Raw genomic sequence first — 26,928 nt, 5'->3', positions numbered from 1 at the left:
TTTTAGTCCTAGTTTCTGATCGCTTCAGTTGAAACTGTCTACAAACACAATGGGAAATCGGGGCTTCATACCGTCCAGCTCTACCCCAAATGTTGAGAATTAAAAAGAACAAACCTGGTAAAATCCTGGTGACCAAAAGTGTGCTAGACAGGGTGGGTGTCGGTGGTGAGCAGCAGCCCCGGGACGCCTCCCTCCTCCCTTCGTGGTTCAATCAGAGGGATGCAGACAGGCTGAGTGTGGTCCGAAGTAAAGGGTTTAAACTCTTTCATTCCTTAGCAGTTCTCATTCAGTGACACAGACAACTGATGAAGGCGAAATAACTGAACGTTAGGAACCGGGCCACACGGCAGGAGGTGAGCAGCTGGCAAGCGAGCAAAGCTTCACCTACTGCTCCCCATCACTCGCATTACCGCCTGAACCATCACCCTCCACCCCCCCATCTGTGGAAAAATTGTTGCTGAAATTGGGGACTGCTGCTATTGAGGATCCCTTGCATGTGATTTGAGTAGCTTCTCTCTTGTTGCTTTCAAGATTTCCAATTTGTCTGTCTTTCAACAGTTCAATTACGTATTTCAAAAAGGATCTCTTTGAGTTTATCCCATTTGGAGTTCATTAAGCTTCTTCTATATGTAGATTAACGTTTTTCATCAAATCTGAGAAATTTTTAGCCATTATTTCTTCAAATATTTTATGCTTTTCTCTCCTCTCATCTGGGACTCCCATTATACATATGTTGGTACTTTTGATGGTGTCCTATAGGTCATCTCTTAGGCTCTGTTCATTTTTTAAAAATTTCTTTCTAGGCATTAATATAATTCTTTCTCAGACTGTATAATTTCAATTTGGCCTATCTTTAAGTTCTTTCATCTATCTATCTGCTCAAATCTGCTGTTGGGCCCCTCTAGCAAATCTTTCATTTCAGATATACTTTTCAACTCCAGAACTTCTACTTGGCTTTTTAATAATTTGTCTTCTCATTGCTATTCTCTCTTTGGTTAGATATTTATTCTCAATTTATCCTTTATTCTGTGGACATGGGCTCTGTGCATACCAGTCGTAAATGGTAGCTATTGTCATAACTCATTAAGATCATATCTAAGGCTCCTTTGAGCTTGGAGACCCTTGGAAACAGCATGGTGCAATACCATTCATGTTTATTAAGCATTTGTTTTTCCAGAATAAATGGTAATGAAGGTTGTGTTCTTGGGGACTATAGTAGGGCTCAATAAATGGGATTCCTTATTTAATTAAAATTAGTGAAAGTATTTTTCTTTTCAGAAGCCTAGTTGTGAGAGATAAAGAACCACATGTTCTGTAGATAGCTGACAAATTTCTTTTACTTGTTTTTGTATCCACATGATTGTAAAAAAGCAAACAATGCTAATGGCCACTTTGGTAAAATCACACAGTGTTCAAACCTAAGGAGGATTACATTCTTTGGACAGGCTTTATTCCCAGGATATCAAACCCCTTGGCCATGACAGCAGCTACTGCTTCGCACAGCAGCATACGCCACATGTTCACCTTCAATACTTCTCCTGAGAACATAGAAAAAGACAGTAAATTTTCTTTTTACAAATCACTATTAAAGAATGTATGTTACTTCTGGATTTTACTGAGAAGTGAATAGCCCAACCCATAGATGTTTTGGGGCTTTAACTAGAATCACCTTTACCTTAAACTATAAGGGGAGACAATCTAAGAAATAAAAAGTGTTCTGTTCAAGAAATCTGTTTTCAACTGATGATAAAAGAGATACAAGGCCTGCATTGATTAGACTGTAATTTTATCTTTCTTTTTAGAGTTCTTTCCTAGGCCTCATGGTCTGAATTAACTATAAACTTTAACACCATAATGGTGAGATTTTTTTCCTAATGAAGTTTTAGTTCTCAGGCATGACTCTCAGAAATGCCTACTTGCCATGTAACACATTAATTCAGTCTACTTCATTAACTATGTAACAGGGTAGAGCAAAAAGCCTACAAAAGGTATCATTTTTTTCCCCCAAGGGTAGTTTTCATTATCAAGAACCCCAAAGATTCATTCTGGGGCCCTCAGTCACACTGCTTTTGTTGGAAATAATGTCCTATTCCTAGTGGCCTTCCAATTGTTTTTCTTTGGACTCTTATGGTTCCATCCCATGTGCCTGAGGGTGGGGAAACTAGTCAGTTTGGGAATGGGAAGAATTCCGTTTATGCTTTTATTAGAGCTAGCTCAATTTTGTCTTGTGTGTATGATATGGATTAATGTGTAACTGGGGGAAAAATGGGGGGGGAGGTGGTTTCCATAAATAAAACAAATTGAAAACCACCTACATCCAACTCAAATAAATGCCTTGTTGGTGCCCAATCCCCAAAATGACTATTAGATGAGCCACTCACCAGTTTGTCGATCTTTCTCCACACAATAGCAGCTATCATAGAATTCTGTGAAAGTAGTTGCCAGCTCATAGATATAATCACAGAGAGTGTGGAGAAATAAGTCATCTAAAATCTTCTGCAGAACCTCAGGGAACCGCAAAATGCACCGGCCTAGTTTCCATTCCTTCTCATGGTCCAAAATGATCTTGGTCTCTCGAGCAGCTTTCTGGAGCATTTCTTCATCAATACTGGCCAGACGTGCAATCGACCTGAAAAATCAGGTAACAGCCATCATTCCCCTTTGTTAAGTACATTCTTCTCCATTGAAACATGTAATAAGAAATGACTGATATAAACTAGAAATGATCATCATTTGATTCAAAATAAAACAATGTTGTACCCACAATTACCTGATTCTAGTGAAGGCATACAACAAGTAAGCCGCTGTATTTCCTCTGTCATCCAGCATTTTGTCAAAGGAGAAGATATAGTCATTCAACCGGTTATGGGAAAGATCAGCATATTTGATACAGCCATAAGCAACAGATGTCTGAGCAGCCTTCAATTCCTCTGTGGTTAAGACCTTTTGGAAAAAGAAAAAAATACTTCATAATCCTGTCTCATAGACAAAAGATGGGCGTAAGGAGCATCTAATGGTGCTTTTTAATCAGTAAACTGTAATAAATATCAACACTTGAGGTAGGAAAACATGGACCAATCTACAAAGAAGAGAACAATGAAAATACAATTCATCAGCTCTGCATAACGAAGAATGTTTCCATGAGAAACTTGATTTGTAAATTATGAACTGTCCACTTGAATACGTTACTCAGTAAATGAGAAACTGAAAGCACCAATTATTAGTTTATATCCGCTTCATTCCATCAAAGATTCTGAGGTAGCTTACAGGAAACAAGTACAGTAAAATAAAAACAAAAATTAGGGTCAGGTAATTAACTGGAATTAAAATAGGGTGTCAAGAACTGGAGATCTAATATTGTTTTGCTAAATTTGGTCATACATTCTGAAGCATTATTAGGTCAGAAGTAAGTAAGTAAGGATTTCTGTTCTGGACATGATGCAGTAGCTTGAAGTAGACTAACCCTTCCAGCAAAATCAACTACTTAAAAGCTGAATAAATTATATGAAACAACTGTCTGAAGTCACCAGAAAGCACCAACACAAGGACACCATCAAGACAACCAGCTGGTATGCTATCTGTCGGCCAGAAAACCTAACTAGGAAGATGATATCATCTAGAACCGTTATAATTTTTCATCCACAAGGTCAGATGAAATGACTAAAAACCAAGGAGGTGAGGTAGGGGGAGGGAGAAACAAGACAATAGAAACAACAAAAACAAGTCAACAGCAACTTCAAAGTCTGGAATTGTTTAAAGAATACTTATTAGCTACAAAGAAGAAAAACAGTAACTTTATAGTGGAGAAAACTGATAGTATCACCTTACAAAGTGATCAAAATTAATATTAACAATCATGAGAAATATCAACATCACGTGCCTCCTGAAATAACAAAGTGAGAAGAACTCCTGTCTTCCCAAGACTGCATAACTGGAATTTAATCATGAGGAAATACCAGATAAATCCAGCTGAGGGACATTCCACAAAAAACCTGACCCTTCGTAAGTGTCAAGGTCATGAAAGTCAAAGAAAGAGCAAGGAACTGCCCAGATTAAAAAAGATTAAGGAGACATGAAAACTAAATGCAACATGTGATCTTAGACTAGAAAAAGGACGTCTGTGAGACAAATGGCAAAACTTGACTAAGGTCTGCAGATTAATGAATTGTATTGCAGCAATGTTAATTTCCTGATTTTGATAATCATACTATGGCTGTAAGATGTTAATGTTTGGGGAAGCTAATATGGGAATTCTTTGTACTATTTTACAATTTTTGGTATGTCTGAAATTATTTCAAAATGAAAAGCTAAAAGAAAAATTTCAAAATGAAAAGCTAAAAGAAAACTATGATTAAGGTATTCAAATAATTAGACGAGAGACAAAATTGGATGAAAAGCAAAATTTCAATAGACAGTTGGAATACAGAACAGCAAAATATCTGAAGTAGAAAAATACTCAAAATAAAGCACGGAGAGAAGAAAAGTGAAAAAAAAAGTGAAAGACACTTTGGGAGACAGTCAAAAGTTCTAACATAATATATGTACTTAGAATTCCAGAACAGAATGGGGCAAAGATGCAATATTCGAAGAAATATGGCTGAGAATTTTCCTAAACTGATGAGGAACCCAACCCACAGGAAGCTCAGCAACTCCCAAGCAACATAAGTACAAAGGAAAGAACGAAACTCCCTAACTCCCTCTCCAAACCAAACCTAGGCAATAAAAAAAACTGCAGGGAGGAATAAAGTTCACAGGAAAGGGTAAATACGTGGATAAATATAAATGAATAGATGGTCTAAAACAAACACTGTACAAAAGACTTGAACGGACCCGTCACAAAAGACACCCAGATGGCCAATAAGCAATAGTCAACATAAGTTACTCATCAGAGAAATGCATATTTTAACCATAGTGACATACTAATACACATTCACCAGAAAAGCTAAAATAAAAGACTCACAAAAAGTTATAGTGGAAGATATGGGGCAACTGGAACAATCACATATTAGTGGTGAGAGTGTACAACGGTTACAACTCTCTCCTTGGCACAAGTTTTAATAAAGTTAATAAGCATAAGCCCACCCTACAACCCATCAATGCCATTCCTAGATATACATCCAAGAGGAAAGTGCATGTACCCATAGAGTGGCTTCAACAGCAATGCTGAAATTAGCTTCTTATTTCTAATAGTCAACAAACAGAAACAACCCTAACGTCCATCAACAGAAGAAACATACTACTATTATCTAGGGACTTCCCTGGTGGCACAGTGGTTAAGAATCCGCCCACCAATGCAGGGGACACGGGTTCAAGCCCTGGTCCGGGAAGATCCCACATGCTGCAGAGCAACTAAACCCGTGCACCACAACTAATGAGCCTGTGCTCTAGAGCCCATGAGCCACAACTACTGAGCCTGTGTGCCACAACTACTGAAGCCTGTGTGCCTAGAGCCCGTGCTCCGCAACAAGAGAAGCCACTGCACACCGCAACAAAGAGTAGCTCCCGCTCGCCACAACTAGAGAAAGCCCGAGAGCAGCAATGAAGACCCAATGCAGCCATAAATACATACATACATACATACATACTATTATCTAGCAATAAAAAGAAGTGAACTACTGATACACCTGGAAAACAGAACACACGTTATGATTTCATTAAAGTCCTCAAATAAACAAAAGTGATCTATGGTGATAAGAAACTTTTTGGGGTGATGGAAATATAACTTGATTGGTTGGTGTTATCATGTCTATACATATGTGTGTGTAAAAATTCATCAAGCTTTACATTTTACTGTATGCAAATCAAAACATACTAGCTGAAATGGCCAAATAAATAAAAGAGTCAAAGCAGTTTTTGTTATCATGCAGACTAAACAAATTGATTAGGTGACTAAATTTTCCATTTTTCATCTGATTGTGCCACTTGTGCCTAGGCCAGAACTAAAAGGCAAAACCATTCTGGAGATACCAACTGGGTATACCTGACAACCACCTACTGGAAATAGAGAAAAAAAGTATTTTACATTTCGTTTTGCTAACAATGGAAAGGAAACAGATGGGAAGAATGTAGCCTTACAGCCTGCCTTCATGCTCTCTGGATTATCAGTGATCTACCCAAACCAAACAAGAGAGTGTGTCCTCAAAGAGCCTTTTTTTTGTTTGGCTCTTTGATGTCTACATTTCTTCCTATTCTGTGTCTCTTTCTGTTATTTTACTCTTCTGTTTATAGTAATTATGTTCATCCCAAAATACCACGTGACTTGCAGGAGAGTAAAAGACCTAAGACTCTTTGAATCTCAATCCTTGACCTCTGTTATTCCCATCTTAAAAAAATTTTTTTGATGCTTTTTTTCCACTTTGATGCAGTTCCTCCAAATTCCACACAGATCCAACCATAGTCCTCTCTAAGGGTGCTATGAAAGCCCATCATGTTTCCTACTCTGATGGCTCGTCAGTGGCCGAGAGTGGTAGGTGTTTACTGCTATGATCATTCTACAAATGCTCCCAGACAAAGGAGCTCAGCAGATGTACACTCTAATGTAGGCTCTTCACTCAGACTGTCTCAATCTTCAATATTCTCCCATCACTGGTTCAAAGCAGTGACAGGTGAACTGCCAATAAGAAGCAGAGATTCTATGCCACATTAACAAAGGCGGAAAAGGCCATGGCCTTTTGTAATAGCCAAGAACTATATTTTCACAATAAATACTCAACAATTCAAGAAACAAACTGTGCAATAAAATCTGAGTAACATAAGCCTGTCAAAAGTGGACTGACTCCTTATAATCCTTCCCAGTTCTCTCAATAAAGACAAAAATAAAAAACCACAACACAATGCATGCTACACAATACACAAATAAGTCTTTGGATTACCTTGTCTCTTTCTTTTTCCTTCAATTTGTCCATGGAGCGTTTTAGTCCTTCTTCCAGAAGGTCTATGAGGCGCACTGTTTCACCTGATCGTGTTTTAAACTTCTTCCTAATAAAATTTAAATGTCCCAGTTAAACAGATTTTGAAGCAGACCTTCCAACTTACAAATCTTTGAAAATTAAGGTTTGACACTGCCTTATTCAGCTGACAACCAGGGAGGATGCCAAAAGAAAACAGATACAGTCAAGTGTCTTTCATCTATAACCCTCAACTCCAAGCATTCTATGCTTTAGGCTCCTAATAGCATTCTCTACACGTTCACCTTTAATACATTCGCTACAACGGAAGAAAAGAAGACATCCGTTAATTTGTTCATTTTTCTGAACACAAAGTTTGGCTCAGTTGTTTTACCTTCTTAGAAAATTATTAATTACACTTTTGCTTCTAGAATTGCTTGGGAAATAAGCAAATTCTTAACTGGAATCTTACTTGCATTTCTCTGAATAGTAATTCCACCTGTCCAGTGGTAACCAACCCTAGAAGCATATCAGAATCACCCTGAGAACTTTAAAACTGGATGCCAGGGTCCCATTCATACTCACTGAAATCAGAATCTCTGTGGATGGGGCAAAAGTACTGATAAGCACTGCCCTGGGCAACTGCACTATTAAAAAGCATTTCATGAAAACTGGATTTTACCTATTAAAAAGAAGTTTGCAAGACATCCAAGTATATGATGTCTTTTTCTTTCTTTCTTTTTTTTTAAGTTAATAAAATCCTTCAATCCCAATAATGGTACAAAGGAAGCATGTTTTTCTATCTAACACAAAGTCTGCGAAAGTAATTGTGATACTTCCTGTTAAAGTTATATGTTCAGAGCTGCCTTAAAAAGGATCATCTTGCCCTTCATTATAGAACTAAAACTCCTTTATTATTCCAAAAATACATTAAATACTTCCATAGCTTTCCTTATACCATCCCCTCCCCTCCTTGAGTGTTCCAACAACTTCCAGACCTTCTGTGTGATGAAATGATATCCATCATAAAGCCTAGCCAAAATGCTAAGAAAGCCTTCCTTAATGTCTCCACTTTGCAATAACTGGTCTTTTCCATTATTCCCTACCTGCGCCTGCCTTGAATTTTTGTTTTTTTTGTGTTGGTCTACTCCTCTGACCAGTGGTTCTAATAAGAGGGATGCATATCTGAATACCAAAAGAGCTTTCAAAAACAGATGCCTAATACCCACTGTAGACCTAATAAGTCAGTAACTCTCCTGGTAGGGCCTGGCATGTATATTTTAACAGGCTCCACAGGAAACTGCTCTGCTTTAGATGACAGGCTTCTTTAGGAAGGAGCCCATGTTTTACGTTATCTTCATGTACACACTGTGGAGCACCCAGCCAATGAGGTGCTCAATAAACAGGAAGATGATCAAATAAAATGATAAGTTGTTTACTGTAAAAAGCCTTAAAACAGAAAAATTCACTAAATAATAGATGGCAGAATCTGAGCATTTTAATGTCAATATTTAAAATATGGTAGGCTGCTACTGGCTATCACTGATATTATTTTTCTTTTTTATGGTGTAGGACACCATAATTACATGATACTGAATGCAGAAATATAAAACAACAACCAAAAAAAGTAAAAAATCCCTTAGCCATTACATGATAAACAAATTAAATGCCAATGTATAAATATTGGTGATAAACATCAGATATAAAAGGTAAATGTGTTAATTTTCTCCTAACTGTAGGAATAATCATCTAAATGTTAGTCAAAAAACCCAATAATTAGGAAACTAAGATACTATAAAGCAATACTAACACGTGGGTTAGTTTTTCAGCTCTTTCTTAGGACCATGAAAACGACAGTAAGGACCCAGTGTCTTCTAATTACAAAAAAGCGCAGCTATACAGAAGAGTCATATGTTACAATTAGATGTTTGATCTAAGGTATTTGGTCTCCATATAATCTTGTATCTAAAATAAATACCCTGACACCCCTAGCCTGCCTTTTACATGCTTAATTAGGGCTTTTGTACACTGGCTTGTTAAGCATCTTGAGCTAGCTCATGCAGTTTTTAGAAACATCACCCACTTTTATGTGATGGTAGTATTTAGGCCGTGTCACCAAATCTAAAATGATATGGTGATTAAATAGCTAAGTGATCCTAAGACAATATTAAATGTAAGATGTTAAAAATTTCTCTAAATTCTCCCTAAAAGGCTACATTCTCTGGCAGTGATAAGACATAGGTACAGAACAGCTCACCTGCGTACACCACTACAGCATACGTAGACTATGGTATCAAATGAAATATAGCCTCTTTCAAAGAAATCTGGGGGTCAGGTGAGTCATTTCCACCTTCAGATTTTCCAGACTTACTTGTCTTCCCCCAGCACCACACCAAATCCAGCATGAGACACTCGAGTTACTTCAGGGTCATACCAACCAATCATTTGAGCAGCACCAAATATTGTCTGGAAGTGTAAAGACTACAAAGAAATAGAAACAGAAAGTTACCTGCTAAACTTTCTAATTAAAAAAATAACTTAAAGCTCTTCTGCTTAGGAATAAAAATTTGTAAAATTCACATCACTCACACATCTTGTAAGGCAAGTAAAGTTGTAAAAGCTCTTCTTTATTCCTTATATATGAGAAAAGGAACACCCTTTCAGTTTACAGAGACAAGCGGGAAAGCTGAGAAGTGTACAAGTTTGGCCAAATCCAAACCCTGTTCTTTCCCTTATATTACATTACTTTTCTGAATTTTTGTAGGGAAATTTATAGGGTCTTATAGGGCCAATCGGACAATGTAAACATATACAAATCTTCAAACTCACTTACTTGTCCACTGTCCACCACATAGATAATTATATCTGCTTTTTCCTCAAATAGTCTTTGTTTAATAGCAGCCAGGTCAGATGTATCATAGGTATAACCTCCATCTGATTTTACTATGGTTAATGGTATGGAACATCCTGGAACAAACACAATCTGTCTGCCATCATCCACTTGCACAAATCCTAGAAGAAAAAAAAACTTTATTAATAATGTTAAAAGAATCTTAAAGGACTATAAATGCTTAGCCATTATAGGATATTTATTAGAGAGCTCAAAAAAAAAAATCACAGGATTTTTTTCCTCAATGTGACCTAGCATGAGCCTTGGAAAATGGCTATTGTCAAGGTTGTCTGGGCACCCAGGGTGTGTTCAGGGCACAGGTGAGATATCCTGACAGTTTTCTGGACTAACACTACACTTGACTCCCAAACTCTTCATAGAGCATCTCACTGGAGCCCACCTGCTCAGCAGACACAGAACACGGAAATCTGTGCTTTGTTTTCAAGCTGGAGCCACAGCCTTCCTTTGGGAGAAGGATGCAATTTTTATCATTACCTCTTAAAATGTATTCATTCATTTACAGTTTTAAAGTTAAAACTGCAACAGAGTTCAGGAGACAAACATGGCAGGATTTAGCATTTGGAGTGATTAGTGAAAAGTAAAAGTAAAATCATGTTCATACACTCATGATGAAAAAGACAAAATTCTTGGATGCAAGAAGGGACAGGAGAGTACATGATGGTAAAAACAGCTATCTTTGAGTGCATGCTACTATGTGCTAAATACTATGCTAAGCCTTAAATTCAACCTTCACAATAACTCTATGCAGTAAATACTGTTATTACTGGTTTTTTTTTACACTTTAGGAAACTGATGCTTGGTAAGGTGAAGGCAGTATAAAATGCTGGTTAAAAACAAACTCTGAAGCCAGACTGCCCAGGTTTGAATCTCAGACTTATTACTTATTAGCTATGTAACTCTGGGAAGTTACTAACTTCTCTGTGCTTTTCTCATTATTAAAATTTCATTATCTTAAGTGTATAAATAAAATATGCTAGAGAGGGTAGAGAAAAGGGAACCTTCTTACACTGCTAGTGGGAATGTAAATTGGTGCAGCCACTACGGAAAACAGTATGGAGGTTCCCCAATAAACTAAATCTAGAGTTGCCATATGGTCCAGCAATCTCACTCCTGGGCATATATCTGGACAAAACTATAATTCAAAAAGATGCATGCACCCCTATGTTCACAGCAGCACTATTCGTAATAGCCAAGACATGGAAACAACCTAAATGTCCATCAACAGATGAATGGATGAAGAAGATGTGGTACATATACACAATGGAATATTACTCAGCCATAAAAAAGAATGAAATAATGTCATTTGCAGCAACATGGATGGACCCAGAGATTATCATACTAAGTGAAGTAAGTCAGACAGAGAAAGACAAATACCATATGATATCACTTATATGTGGAATCCAAAATATGACACAAATGAACCTATCTACAGGACAGAAACAGACTCACAGAGAACAGACTTGTGGTTGCCAAGGCGGGGGGAGGGAGGGAGTGGGAGTGTGGGGTTAGCAGATGCAAACTATTACATATAGAATGGGTAAACAAGGTCCTACTGCACAGCACAGGGAACTATAGTCAACATCCTGTGATAAACCATAATGGAAAAGAATACGAAAAATATGTATTTACACATACATGCATATATATATATAACTGAATCACTTTGCTGTATAGCAGAAATTAACAGAACATTGTAAATCTCAATTTAAAAAATTTTTTTAAAAATTCATTATCTTAAAAGTATGGCCCCTAGGCTCCAGAATGTGACTAACAAATACCATTTCTCATTCAAGGAACCAAGTTTCCTCAGAGATATCAGATTGGCTGAATCCAGATCTAAGGCAAATGGTCGAAAAACATAAAAGATATTAAACCTAATTTACAATAATGCTAAAAACAATCCAGTTGTCACATCTGGAAGATATTAAGAAATTAATTTATTATTCTGAAAATTGATAAAGAAAAATAAAGGACCAAGAATTTATACTGTTTGTCTTCTATGAATTGTACCTCAGGATAACCAAAATGATTATGTGACAAAGTTCTGCACATGAGAATTCCAGGTAACAAACAAAGGAATGACAGAATGCCACCGTTTTCCAATCTCTAATGAAATAATGGAGCAAAGTCATGACAATCAACAGCTGCTAAAACCTCTAGGGCAAAGTCTAATGGGGAAATTAAAGGATAGATCAGGCTGACAACACCTGAACCCACTAATTCATCTTAACATCATAATAAGAGAGCCAACTAAAAACTGGCATTCTTGCAAATAAACAAAACAAAAAAGCGAAGAAAAGAAAAACACAAACCAGAATTTAATCAAACCTCTTTAGAAAATACAGATAGAGGAATTGTTACATAACACCATATGGGAGTCTCTGTAAGACAAACGGCCTAGTTTCTTCAAATAAATGAGAAAAAAGGATGGGGCTAACGGAGAGAAACCCATGACCTACAGAATTTATAGTAAACAAATGTGCAGACACTGAAAAAAATACTCATGATTAAAAAAGATCATGAATCAACTTGGGAAATTTGAACTCTTGACTCACTATTTAATATTAAGGAATTATTAACTGTCATGGAATAATAATGGTATTGTGGTTTGGGGGTGGGATGAAGGGTCTGTTGTTTCAGAGACAAACCAAAGCAGTTATACATGAAATTATATGATATAAGCAGTGTATATAGGAAGATATAGACATAATAAGATCAGCCTGCATTCATAATTAAGTTGGGTAACAAGTGCATGGAGTTGGGGATCCCTATAATATTCCCTCCGCTTTTGCCTATGTTTGAAAATTTGTATAATAAAGTTAAAAAAAAAACAACTCACCTCTATCTTCAAACTCCTTCACAATATCATTCATCCTATCTTGATAGAAGGATTCTCCCCTCTCTATTAAAGAGATGTCCAACGCCTCATAGATTTTATTAAACTCTAGGGAAAAAGTTACCAAATAAAGAAAATGTGTAATTTAAACAAATAGGAAACATGCATCTTACCTTAAAAGAAATTTATTATTTAATTGAAGCATTTGGAAGGAAATTAATTACATGAAAATGTATGAAACAGAGCATTACATACATACTGCCACTTTTAAAATTTGGAAAGAATATAGCAAGATACACATCAAAATTATTAATAGTGGGTAGGAATACAGATAATGTATTTCCTTTTTTCCTGTCTACATTTATTTTGTTCCTGCAAGGAACAAATACCTTCTGTAATTTTTAAAAAATTCACTCTTAGAAAATGTAAATGAGAAGAAAAAAAGAAAAGCCTTTCCTATTTGGAGATCAACTGTTTACTGAATTTTCTTATATATTTTTTTTCTAATTTGTACCATTTATCTGTTTGTCTAGCCACACATTAATGACACAAGATAACCTACAGTACCACAACACATTTTACTGCCTAGCGTGGCAAAACAGCCACCAGCTTTTTCCAAAGATCTACTGGCTATTCTTGTTCATTTATTCCTCAAAGTGACCTTTCAGATTATGTTAAAATTGTCTTAAAACCACAAATGAATGTGGAGAACTAGGGGATTCTGCATGACGCTCTATCCATTCTATTCCATCCTTTTGTGTATTTCCCTTCATTTTAGCCCTACACATTCTTGGATAGACTTATTCCTAACTATTTTTATAGCTCTGGATGCTACTGTGAATAGCATCTTTTTCTTTCCTACTTTCTTTCCTAACTAATTTTTCCTGACTTCTAAGGAAGTTAAATTTTGCACCTGCCTGTCTTTATAAACTTTCTTTGTAGTTTCAACTTCAGAAAATACTTAAGAAAAATAATCTATTTGCTAGTCCTTGAAAATTTAACATGTCATTCAAGGTCAATTTTGAAAACTCAAGAAACTATATGCAATAGTATCTGTTAGATGAATGAACAAAGCCCAGAAACTCACCTTGGCGGGAGACATCACAGATAAGCTTCCAAGCTTTTATGATGTCTGGATTTTTACTCTGGAGCAAAACAACACACTGGTATGCTCTCTTCTTAAATTCCTCCTCGGTATCAAATCTCTTCTTGGATTCCTGTGTTTTTTTAAAAGAAAGGTAAGGTTTGTAAAGAGTGACCCCCATATTTCTAGATAAAAAATTTGTACATTTCTCAATAAAAGACCTAGACAAACCCCACAAATAGACCAGAGTGAGGAAGTAAAAATTTAGAACACCAGAACAAGTGCTCTATCTCAACAAAGAGTATTGTTACAGATGAATGTGCCAGTAAAACCCTATTATTTCCTCTGAAATAATTTTTCTTAAAAATATAAAATTCTCACCACAGTGCTACCTCTACCTTTCCAATTCACACCAATGCTATGTTCCAGGAGAGTAATAATGAATAGCTAACAGATGAGGAGGAATTTCCTGGGCTCTATTTTCCATTCTGGATGAGCAATTTTTTTTGTAATTAAAAATACAAGGGCTTCCCTGGTGGCGCAGTGGTTGAGAATCTGCCTGCCAATGCAGGGGACACGGGTTCGAGCCCTGGTCTGGGAAGATCCCGCATGCCGCGGAGCAGCTAGGCCCGTGAGCCACAACTGCTGAGCCTGTGCGTCTGGAGCCTGTGCCCCTCAACGGGAGAGGCCACGACAGTGAAAGGCCCGCGCACCACGATGAAGAGTGGCCCCCACTTGCCGCAACTAGAGAAAGCCCTCGTACAGAGACGAAGACCCAACACAGCCAAAAAAAAAATAAATATAAATAAATAAAGAAATTTAAAAAAAATACAATTGCTTTCATTGTTTTTATATCTATTTTGAAAGCAACACATGCTTACTAAAAAAAAAAAAAAAAATTTTTGTTAATCCCACCCCAAACTGACCAGCAATAACATTTTGATGGAAATTCTAGACATTTCTTTATAATTACAGATCTATGTGTTTTAAAAAAAAACTGGAAATATATGGCTTTTCTTTTACCTTGGTTTTAAAATTTAGCAATGTATTAGAAACATTTTATTGCATTAATAGATTTGCCTCATTATATTCAGTGCACAGAATCCCAAGAGATTATAAGTTATTTCACCCATCTGATATCAGTAAACAGTTTATTTTCAATTTTTTCATTAGAAAATACATACCAAAAGACAAAAATAACTTCAAAAAACCCAATAACAACCAACCAAAAAACCCACAAATGTTTACTTTTTAATGCAGTAATTCTATTCTTGGGATACTGTCTATCATAAGGAAACAATTTTAAAAAGGAAAAAGACCTACATGTATGAAGTTTGAGCTCCCCCAAAATGGGGGAAAAAAAAATCCAACAATAGGGAGTGAAATAAACTTTGGTCCACAAATCCAAAATAATGTGCTGTTATAAAGTAACATGAAAGAATTTGATAAAATGTTTAACAGGCAGAATACAAAAATGATATTATAACCACAAATGATATAATAAATGTTTGAATGTTTGTATACAGATAAGTAAAGGAGTCACACTAATTGATTTAAAATTACGGTTTATGGTAAACTGTCTTTAAAAAACTGTTTATGAGAGAGTGGCGTGGACATATATACACTACCAAATGTAAAATAGCTAGCTAGCGGGAAGCAGCCGCATAGCACAGGGAGTTCAGCTCGGTGCTTTGTGACCACCTAGAGGGGTGAGATACGGAGGGTGGGAGGGAGATGCAAGAGGGAGGGGATATGGGAACATGTGTATATGTATAACTGATTCACTTTGTTATAAAGCAGAAACTAACACACCACTGTAAAGCAATTATACTCCAATAAAAATGTTAAAAAAAAAAAAAATAATAATAATAAAATACTTTTAAGAGAAAAATGCTCCATCAGTTGAAATCATATACTCATGCAAAACATATGTATATCAATCAATATCTTCCCTAAATACTAATTGTGTTTCTTGGTATATTTTGAAAAATGTACCATTTCAAACCCTGTAAGACACAACTTTTGAAATCTGCTAAGTGAATGAAAACTTATATTAAGTCTATGCTGTAACCAGTAAAACCAACTGTTTGAAGGTCCATTTAGGAATACGAGGCTGTTACAACAGTTATCCCCTAATTGATTAATTTTTTTGAGACTGTTCTCCAGCCCCTCCTTTCATCCACACACAGAAAATGGTAAACTTGTTGTGTAATAGACATGACTCTGGTATTTCTTCCTTGTAAAAGATCATATATATTAAAATCTTATTTATGGAACGAGAAAAAAAAAAACTGTTTATATATACTTAACAATGCTTTCAAAATATATAAAATGAAGACGATAACTACAGCATCAGAAATTTTTAAATATTAAAATGTATTTTGACTAACAAACTCCTTAATTCACTTAAGAATGGGTAATGTGGTAGAATTAAATTTTTAACATACACCAATAAAAAAAAGCAAACATGATGTGTTAAGGAACAGAGAGTTTAGCAACTGTTATAACATAGTAGCTTCAAATACCATTTAAACTCCCTAAGGAAAAGAAATAATTGTGATAAATGATAAACACACAAATAATAGAATAATAAATGAAATCAAACCTTATAAAAAGCCTGAAGATCCCCAATGGGAGGTGAAACTGTTAGGTAATCCGGAAATCTGTCTTGCAGGTGAGCAATGAGCATGCCAAACTGGGTTCCCCAATCTCCTACATGGTTTAATCTAATACCAAACACAGAACATAAAATCACTTTAAAATGATAAACATGGTTAAATTAGAGGAATTATATTCCATTAGGAACCACTAACATTAAGTGCCAGTACATCACATTTAGTAATATCTTTTTATGGAGGTGTTTCCTCAACTGGTCTGAGAGGCAAAACCAGGTCTGTTATGTTTAGTATTGCATACCCAGGAATGGAGGCTGCAAATAGCAGGCCTCTAGGATTTGCTGCATGAAGTTCCTATCAATGGACAGTGATCTGTTTATTGTGTAGTTAACTGGGACAATGGCAGCTGGGCCAATGTTGGTCATTACCACAATTTTATGAAAATTTAACTTTTCAACTAATTATTTAGTGTAATTAGTGGTTCCCAAATGTCAATGGACAAAATTCTTCAAAATATGTCAATCCAACCACTTCTCATTCCTCACGGCTTTCATCTAATCTCAAACCACCAGATCATCTCTTAACTGGATTATTAAAACAGCCTTCTAATTCATTACTGTAGTTCTCCCTTATTTGCCTAGCTTCTTCACAGAAACCAGAATAATCTCTAATTAGATTACATGCCCTACTAACTGAGACTTTCCAATACCTTCTCACTGCACTTAATAAAATCCCAATTTCCTACCATGGCCTACAAGGCCCAGCACAATCTGTTTCTTGCTTACCTCTCCCACTGGAATATATACCCCTAGTATACGGGAGGCAATCAAGAAATATTTGTGGAACAAATGGGGGAGCTTTTTCCTTGGTTCCACCCCCTACCCCAAGTCTTAAAAGCTGTTAGTCCAGAGGAGGGGCCAAGGACATAATTTAAAAGCCTAATGGGTGATTATGAAGCAGAACCACACTTATGAATCACTGATTTAGTCAGATTCTTTCTCAAGTGACATTTTCCCTTGTCTATAGAAATCTCCAAAGAAAGCCAAGAGTACATACCGCAGCACGTTATATCCTGCAAACTCAAAGAGGCGGCACATGCTCTCTCCTATGATCGTTGACCTGAGATGGCCTACATGCATCTCTTTAGCTATGTTGGGAGAGGAAAAGTCAACTACAACCTAGGATAAATAATAAAGATTTTTTTTTTAAAGGCATATAAACATTTTATTCTGCTAACACATTCATTAATAACATTTAATAATAAACTTAAGGGCTTCCCTGGTGGCACAGTGGTTGGGAGTCCACCTGCCAATGCAGGGGACACGGGTTCGAGCCCTGGTCCGGGAGGATCCCACATGCCGCGGGAGCAGCTGGGCCCGTGCGCCACAACTACTGAGCCTGTGCTCTGGAGCCCGTGCGCCACAACTACTGAGCCTGTGCTCTGGAGCCCGTGAGCCACAACTACTGAGCCCACGTGCCACAACTGCTGAAGCCCATGCGCCTAGAGCCCGCACGTGCTCCGCAGTGAGAGGCCACTGCAATGAGAAGCCCGTGCACTGCAGCGAAGAGTGGCCCCCGCTCACCGCAACTGGAGAGGGCCCGTGCACAGCAGCGAGGACCCAACACAGCCAAAAATAAATAAATAAAATAAATAAATTTATTATTAATAATAATAATAAACTTAAGACTTAAACGGTAGCTTGCATTGTAATTCAACTGTGTTAGGTCTTCTGATGAAACCTGTCCATTATTAACTGAAAAATAATCAAATTTGTTTTAACAAATTCTATTCTCTATTTCAGAGATAACTCATAAATATCGGTTGGCTACCTCAAATGCTTTATGGATTGAAAGGAAAAATCACATAGCAATCAAGACCCAGGGGAAAAGTTACTTCACAGCTATGTTCATAATCTCAAAATATTAATGATTAAATCTCAATATAAAAAGTGAAAGCCATTCCTAGTTACAACTAACACAATTCTAATGTATTATTATATCAATCAAAAATTGTACATATACCTTTTTGTTCTCTCCAACGGCAGGTAGTTTAACACCATTCACCAAGAGGTTGGTCAACTGTTGTGATACAAAGCCCTTTCTTAAGTGGACATTAATAAAACCTAAAGAACAATAGAGAAGAGAAAAAAAATCAGATAGCCTACAAACTTGAGGACTGCTCACCCCCAAATCCTTTCTCAATGTCACTTATGCTGGCTCCAGAGCCTTAGTCTGGTTCTGGCAAAGCTTTTCAGGCTTCCAACACCACTTGGGGCCTTGGCTTGAGCACTCCTGTAAGTTCCCTGTTTCAGCATCTATTTCAAAGCTTCACCACTCTCCTGAAAGCTTCTTACTTAATTCAGGGCCCCTTCACTCTCAGCAAATGATTTGTTCACCTCTTAACAGAAAAGAGATGATCCTTTCGTACAGAATACCTGTCATGATCTATCTCCTTTTTGCTGATGAAAAACTAAGCCAGAGGGAGATAAAGTAACTCATCCAAGACCAGGGTGGCTAAGTCTAGTTTAAAACTAGTTTCCTAACTCGCAATCTAAGGTGCTTTCATCATCTTGTTCAGTATACAAGTTATAACCCTATGTTTACATTTAAAATGGTTTTCTTGGGAATTCCCTGGCGGGCCAGTGGTTAGGACTTGGCACTTTCAATTCTGTGGGCCCGGGTTCAATCCCTCGGTCGGGAAACTATTGGTAAAATCCCACAAGCCGCGTGGCACGGCTAAAAAAAGTTTTCTTATTTCTAAAGGACTCAGCAATCAATACAACTACTTAAGAAAGATAACATTATGACATACCAGGACCAGCAATTTCAACGTTTTCAATATATTCATTGTCTGGGAGGTGTTTGATAATGTTTCCAGCAATTTCTCTTGGATTAACTTTCTGTTCCTTGGTTTTGAGCATCTATAAAACATAAATGATTCATTACACAACAGGTTTCAGCAAGGTACTAGGAAATGTACAACTGACAAAGCATCAGATGCATTTGACATAAGACCCATCAAAAGGCAGAAAAGCAGAGACCAATGACCTTGTAAAGGGATTGATTAAAGCATCAGACATCAAAGTGCCAGAAGGAATAAAAAAGTGCCAAAACCACAGGACCTCCATTTCAAAATGAGTTGCCACAACTATCTAGAACATTTTAATGAAGACTTGTAAAGTCTTTAGTTATAATGCCCGTTTCCAGGATATTCACATTCTTAATTTTCAAATATTCAGACTTGAGTAATAAATAGCACCCTTATAAACTTAACCCCAGCGCAGACACATAAAAATTATCTAGAAAAAAATCTGGTCTCTTTAGATGAAGCCTTTCTATTCAGCAATGAAAAGAAAGCAAAAAGTCCCAAACCAGGGGCAATAAACTACTAACACATTAGACAATGTAGCTATTAAAAATAGGGAACTCCTCTGACTGAATATGAAATACACAAGCCCACCTCAAAGACACATCTCCATCAAATATTTGATGGGAATGCTGGTTCTAGACAGCTAACTTTTAATCCCTCAACAATAACACATTGCCATCCTGGACACAAAAAGAGGGAAGTGCCAAAACAATACCAACTATTACCCTTAAACACTGAGAATATATATAGAGAATATATATATATATATATATATATATATATATATATATATAAATCTAAATATTCCAATTAGTGCTTTTTAAAAATTAAAAACATACATTCCCTTTCTTCAAGTTTTTCAGAACTGTGGAAAATGTTTCCACTGAGGATACAATTTGCTATTATTTATGCAAATGGTAATGATAATTATAATGCTTAAGAAAATCAAATCACCAAGAATGCTTTATAATGATATAATCACCTGAGAGATACCCATAGCACTATTACACTGATAGTCCCCAAACTTGGGCTGTTGACTTGGTGTCACTATCAGTGGAGGATTTTCCAAATCTGGATAGGCAGCCTTAATGGCACAACCAAAGACCTCTTGTAGGCAACTATTGATGTTAAGCATATTTTTAGTTGGTTTGTTCCTTTCTGCTTGAAGACTCTGTAAGAAAAGAATGAAAATGTCAATAAATTCTAAATTATCATATAAAATTTTCCCAAATATTTTGGGAAACCTTGAAATGTCTTGAGAAGAACTGAAAGGTAATATACACTGATAGTGTAATGCTCTCATACCTAGGATATGCTGAGAAACATTAATAGGACAAGTCTATCCCACAGCATCTAAGACATACATGTAAAAATGTCCTGAGTACTTTCTTTCTACAGTTATTTTATCAAAACAGAAATTAGCAATAGAGAGTAAGGGGCTGATTGGATTTTCTCAGCTTCCCTAAAGCACTGAGAAAATAATACAAAATAAATCCTAAATAACTTCTTGTCAAATGCCGGAACTGAAAGCTCTATGAACAAAAGAAATAAAAAAATATATTCTCTCCATTAAAATGTTGACTCCTTCAAGGCATGAAATGAAACAGATAAAAAATACTGCTGGGTAATATTAATATATCAGAATAACAGGTTGTTTTGTCTCACTGCTATTCCCATGTTGGACTACTACTACCTCCTATTTCTCACTTTCTCTGAAGTGGAATATACTCATTTAAGATGGTGTAGAATTAATTAATTACCTCCATTAGTGCACTTTTCATACCTTCTCCAAATTATCTGTCTGTACCACCAGACTTCTGATTGCAAAGAAAGTGTCCTATCTATGGCTCTATCCCTGGCACCTAGCATTGTACCTGCCAGGTAGCAGGTCAAGATGACTGGTGACTGAACACATATGCTCATAATGGAATACAAATGAAAATGCTGCTACAAAGTAATCACAACTTTACATTAGTCAAAATGCCAATGATGTGCAATATGAATGGCAACAATAATGAAAACTATTATTCGAGTAGTACTGAACTGAGTACTACTGAGTAACTTGAGTCTCAAGAACTGAGTCAAGTGCTTTATTTATTTATGTGCATTATTTTACTTCATCTACATAACAGAAATTCGGTTTGTGACTACTATCATCATTTCCCTGTGGGCTAGAGATTAAGTAACTGGCCAAAGATAACAAAGGCAAGCGGCAAAGTCAGGATTCACGGTCAGTACTGCTGGAATGGAGCATTTCAAGTTCTATGCTTCCTCGGCACACTCTCTACCATATGGAAGAAATTATATTCTTTAAACTCACTAAAATACTGATTTAAATTTTTAGTTAGTCAATAATTGACTCCCCTGTGATGACACACTCAAAAAAGGGGAAGATATGCTTTTCACAATCTAAAGATTTCCAATAACAAATATTGGGTTGCCCAAAAAGTTCATTTGGGTTTCTCTGTAACATCTTAACAGAAAAACCAGAACAGACTTTTTGGCTGACACAATACTAAAGTTATTTAGATATGATCCTAAGACCCAAAACCAATTGTAGATAAATCTCAATCTATTTTTAAAGGCTGGGAATATCAGTATATATGTATGGATGTGTGTATGTTTTTGTGTGTATGTATGTAAACACACGTATATGAATCCATTGTACTTGATTTCTGCACCATGCAATTAAGTATTTGACTATAATTAAATATGCAAGTCTTTTCTCCCCCAAAATGGTAAGTTCCATGAGGTTAAGAAATATTACATATGGTACAAACATCTTTGCTATAACTCAATATAAGCATTCTGAAACACCTCACATTATGCAAAAAAAAAAAAAAAACCCTCCTAAAACCACAGAGCTTATGAGAAAATTAGCATCAGAAGCAGATTACTCAAAATCTGTGATTTTGTAATAAGAGCACCATCACACAGCAATCTTAACGTTGTCACTGGTGAAAAACGTACCCGTAATTCTAATAAGTACTAAGTAAATATAAGACTTAATCTTGGTTGGGGGTGGGGGAGACAGCTCAGTGGGAGGGGGTGTAAGGAAGAGTTGAGGCTGTTGAGTTAATGAAAACAAGGGCAAAAATGCCTCTGAGACAACCATCCAACACGTGTTTCTAACTCAGAGCATGTGGCCAAAGTGAGCCAGAGGAAGAGGGTAGGGAGAATGGGCATTTCGCACTATTTATTCTTCTGTGGCTTGCTGTTCTCTGTTGTGTACTTTGTATTCAGTGCTGTTACTCAGTAGGGCAAAGTATCTGTGAAAGAACCAATATGCCTTCCACATTACACTGACAGAATTCTATTTACAATTAGAGCTAGTTCCCATTATGAAAATGTGTATTAGAATACATTGTACTTCCTTTTGTATCTTTTCCCTCCTAGACTCTAGCACATATTAGGCATTTAACAATACCTCTGAATTGAAATAAATATAATAGGGAAATGAGTAGAAATAAGTGCAGAATGAATGAGGTAATCAGAAAGGTGAGATATTTTGGGGGCAATTCCATGGAAAAGGAATTTTGTGACTTTAGAAGACTCAAACCTATTTTAAGCAGAAGAGATAGGTAGGTAATAAAAAAGACTTCACGGGAGTGGGGCAGGCAGAGTCTAAGATGAATAAATGGGGTAAGCTTTGGAAAAAAGGTATAAGGCCAGTGCAGCAAAGACCATGCGAGGAAAGTAGTACACACACAGGAGAACAATTATGGGATGCGTTACCAGCAGGCCAAGAAATTAAAACCCCAACTGAAGCAAGCTCACTATGTTGACAAAACTTATAAACACTGTTAGATCATGAAGTCATTAAATAACCAGTACAACACAAGCTTCATGGAAAAAAATGTTCTGAAATACTAAGTGGAAAAAATATATATGTATGACGTTGTAAAATACGAAAGTAAAACTGTACAATAACCAACTTAAAGCAGAGAAGGGCTGCGGGTGTATTTTAAAATATTTCCATTTGATAGAAGCAATTATGCAAAATTAAGCTGGCCAAACACTTAGTATGATGAAACATTTCAAAGGGCCCTAGAAGGCCAAGAGCAATTTCTCCATTATCTGCACCAACAACTTAGTCCTAACTTGTCTCATGCAGGGAGAAAGGACAGGGTTTCTTCACTCCTTTTTCCAAATTCCTCAGGGCATGCTTTCAGAATCTTCCATAACAAGGATTTTTTAAAAAGACACAATAATTTAAATTGTAGAATGAAACCAGAACCCAGAGTACTCACCTTCTGAAGGATATTCAGCCGATACTTTAATTTTAAATTTTCTTCCCGCAACTGTTGCAAATTTGAAGAAGCTTCTGAACAGCTGCAGTTTTTCAGCCGATCAATTTCAGCGGTCAGAAACGTAATCTCTTTCTCCTAGGAAAGAAAAGCCACTTTGTTCGGTCCGTCATGACTGATGACTCCCACCACGTAATAAATTGTACCACAGGCTTACTTCCTCCTTTCCCCTCCTCTCCACCTGGGTGTGGCAGAGGTGATGGGAATGAAGGAGTTTCCTTTGGATAAGCTGTGATTTTTCTTCCTTGAGGTTTCTGATGACATTAGGATATTATCCTTGATAAGAAAAAATGAAGCGTGTGTGCTGGCGGGGAGAAACAGGAGTGTTAAGCATGCAAGGGGATAAGCTTCAGATCGCTTGTTTCTTTTTTTGGCTCAAGTGCCACCCCTTCTGCCTTTTCTGAGACAAAAGGATTTTCCCATTTTTTCCTCTCTTTGTTTCCAGGGTCGTAGGTCCTAGACCAGATGTTCTCCTCCAACTAAAGACATGTCCAGTCAAAAGAATATCAAGCTTCCAACCTAACTGCATTACTAAGGGAGACACGCCCTCACTTTAACTGTCAGATTGTCTACCTGGACATAACTACAGCCGAAAACATTGCCATAAATGAGCATACATTATGTTCCAGGCACTGAGGCAACACTTTTCAGAAATTATGTCTATTACTCTTATCACAACCCAGCGAGAGGGTACTTACAGTCCCACACGGACAAAGACTGTGCGAGGAGAGCAGTAAATAACGTGCCAATTTACCTGACCAACTTGTACTGTTGTGAGGGATCTGGCATAAAGCAGTGCCCGTGATGAGATGACACTCCGTAACCTACTTTCCCATCACCCCTCCCAGCCCTCCCCACCTGGGCCTAGAGGGTAAGGGAACTGTCACTTTTTGACAAACTATGATAGTTCTTCCCCCCACGAATACTGAGGGCAAGAGAGCAAACTCCAGCTTGATAATGAACCACTGCACGGGCTTTTCAGGATCGCTCTTGCTCAGCAGCACGGCGAGAACGGTGGCTGAGCTGCAAACAGGACCCAGGGCTCCTCTGCCTGGTCCCGCGCTTCCACCGAGAGTGCGCGCGTGTTCGGGAAAACACGAGCACAGCTCGAGGCTGCACTCAACACGCCAGGCTCCAGCCCACCACCGCCCCCCCCGGACACGCTGGCTTGGGGAAGTCAGAGAGAGGGAGACCCTCCACCTCGCTGAACGTCACCGTCACCCGGGCCTGGAAACCACGGGTTCCTCCTCTCCCACCTCTGGGAGAGCATTCCTGGGAGGGCATTAGCTTCCGAGGCAGCGCAGGTCGGTCTCCGCCTCGCTGCCGTCGCCTTATTGCTGCCCGGGCGGGAGCCGGGCCCCGGCGCCTCCCTTCCAAACCTTCCCACCGGACCCACGCTGTCCCACCTGCTGCAGCAGCCGCGCGGAGCATTGAGCAACCAACCCGTCCATCCTCTCGTCAGCGCCTTACCCACCAAGCCGCCGGAAGCGGAAGCGGCAAGCCCCCCCGGAAGCGGAACCCCTCTCCCTCTGCCCTTTTCGACCCCGCCCAGCCGTCTCGTGGGTGTCGCCTCTGCTGCCCCCTGGTGAAATCCAGGAGACACTGCGGGGAGAACCCGCGGGAATTTTCTGCAAGGATTTGGGGGGCTGCAGCCTTTAGATTCTGATGTTGGGACGAGGGCAAAGGATTTGAGGGGAATCGGACCAGACCTGCTCTGTGCTCGACTGACTTGGACAGAGACACTTAACCTAAAGCCTTTGTCTCTCAAGGGCTTCATTTAACCCCTCTGTGAAATGGGTACAGAACTAACAAAATCCATTAATTTATTAAACAGCATTTATTATGTACATTAATATGCCAGCACTATGCCAGGCGCTGGAACACAGCTGGAAACAAGTCCGACAAGGTCCTTACTTTCATGGAGGTTACATTTTAGAGGGAATAAGATATACCAGACAAGAAAGTAAATAACAGTTAAGAATCCGCCTACCAATGCAGGGGACACAGGTTCGAACCCTGGGCCGGGAAGATCCCACATGCCGCGGAGCAACTAAGCCCGTGCACCACAACTACTGAGCCTGCACTCTAGAGCCCAAGAGCCACAACTACTGAGCCCGCGCACCTAGAGCCCGTGCTCCGCAACAAGAGAAGTCACTGCAATGAGAAGCCTGGGCACTGCAACGAAGAGTGGCCCCTGCTCACTGCAACTAGAGAAAGCCCGCGTGCAGGAACAAAGACCCAACTCAGCCATAAATAAATAAATTAAAAAAGAAAGTAAATAATAATCTTGAGGGTTTTTAAAAAAATTTTTGGCTGTGTTGGGTCTTCATTGCAGTGCGCGGGTTTCTCGTTGTCCTGGCTTCTCTTGTTGTGGAGCACGGGCTCTAGGCACGCGGGCTCAGTAGTTGTGGCTCGTGGGCTCAGTAGTTGTGGCTCGTGGGCTCTAGAGCGCAGGCTCAGTAGTTGTGGCTCACGGGCTTAGTTGCTCCGCGGCATGTGGGATCTTCCTGGCCCAGGGCTCGAACCCGTGTCCTCTGCATTGGCAGGTGGATTCTTAACCACTGCACCACCAGGGAAACCCCTCAATGAGTTTTAATTGCCAGGAAGATAATGTGGTAGAGTCACTTGGGTCAGGGAAGGTCTCTCTGAGCAGGTAACATTTGAATTAAAATTTTAAACAGCTAATCTGGGATTTAAGTTCTGAGAAGACAGGGACGTTAACTGTCTTGTTCACTCTTCCCTGGAGCCCCAGTGCTTCAAACAGTGGTCTCTAAACTTTTTTGCTCTCTGGCCCATGAATGAATTTTTTAAATTCTTACTATAGTCTACAGACTTTTAAAAGTTGACATCTGAAAGCTCTTGCAACAAATTGAAATAGTGGTAATGAACTATTTTCTGGCATCTTGTTTCTTTTGTAAGTGCTGTTAATGTATTTTCATCAAAACCATGGAGTGGCAAATTTAGCTCATCCAATTTATGGAAAATGTTTACCATATTGATTAATTGGCAAAGCCAGTTCTCTTTGTGAAGTCAAATAATTCATATCATTTTTACCTATTTTTTTTTATTTTTGAAGTTTGCTTTCATTTTTATTTTTAAGCCAAACGCAAGTGTTAATATATGTCCCTGTGACACGTTTTTACTTCTCTAAGAGAGAAAGATGGATGGAGGGAAGGATGAGTTGGTGAATGGACAAATCAATGGACAGATAGATGTCCACCTTTGCGCCTTTGAAACAAAGCAGGAAGAAGGGTCATCTTTTTAGTAAGTTTCCTTTGCTTGGTGCTAAAGGGGTTACCCTCAGGGGAAATTCTTGAAGTTGTAGAGAAGCAAAATCTGCCACCTCAAAATGTGTCTCTTTGGTGTGAGGATTATTTTAGGCTGATTATTTTTATGAAACAGAAGACTTGGGAAGTCTT

At 38.0% G+C, this 26,928-nt stretch overlaps 1 protein-coding gene across 2 annotated transcripts; it reads right to left on the bottom strand.

The window, feature by feature from the left end:
- Window positions 1–1,174: 1,174 nt before the first annotated feature.
- On the bottom strand, window positions 1,175–24,991 carry RARS1 (arginyl-tRNA synthetase 1). Of its 2 annotated transcripts, none has more exons than XM_061188442.1 (15): window positions 24,916–24,991; window positions 23,453–23,587; window positions 20,185–20,373; window positions 19,146–19,254; window positions 18,356–18,456; window positions 17,390–17,511; window positions 16,324–16,444; window positions 13,722–13,851; window positions 12,638–12,742; window positions 9,721–9,899; window positions 9,259–9,368; window positions 6,873–6,978; window positions 2,771–2,943; window positions 2,382–2,629; window positions 1,175–1,538 (listed from the first exon to the last, which is right to left on the bottom strand). In XM_061188442.1, exons 1-15 carry the CDS (start codon window positions 24,958–24,960, stop codon window positions 1,429–1,431), a joined length of 1,983 nt encoding a protein of 660 aa, XP_061044425.1. In that variant the 5' UTR covers window positions 24,961–24,991; the 3' UTR covers window positions 1,175–1,428. The 2 variants fall into 2 exon arrangements, with proteins under 2 accessions (XP_061044425.1, XP_061044426.1); XM_061188443.1 differs by lacking the exon at window positions 24,916–24,991 and adding an exon at window positions 24,710–24,727 and having other exon boundaries at window positions 1,177–1,538.
- Between the last annotated feature and the right edge of the window lie 1,937 nt (window positions 24,992–26,928).

This window comes from Eubalaena glacialis, chromosome 4 (genome assembly GCF_028564815.1).
Source record: "Eubalaena glacialis isolate mEubGla1 chromosome 4, mEubGla1.1.hap2.+ XY, whole genome shotgun sequence".
Lineage (NCBI taxonomy): Eukaryota > Metazoa > Chordata > Mammalia > Artiodactyla > Balaenidae > Eubalaena > Eubalaena glacialis.
This window is presented reverse-complemented; position numbering and strand designations above follow the sequence as displayed.

Excerpts from the sequence above, each read along its gene's own strand:
- RARS1 (XM_061188442.1), bottom strand. The coding sequence starts at position 24,960 with ATGGACGGGTTGGTTGCTCAATGCTCCGCGCGGCTGCTGCAGCAG. Across the intron at positions 16,445-17,389 it reads GCAGGATATAACGTGCTGCG|ATTAAACCATGTAGGAGATT; the intron begins GTATGTACTCTT and ends GTTTGGTATTAG. Across the intron at positions 9,369-9,720 it reads ATGTGGTGGACAGTGGACAA|TCTTTACACTTCCAGACAAT; the intron begins GTAAGTGAGTTT and ends ATTTCTTTGTAG.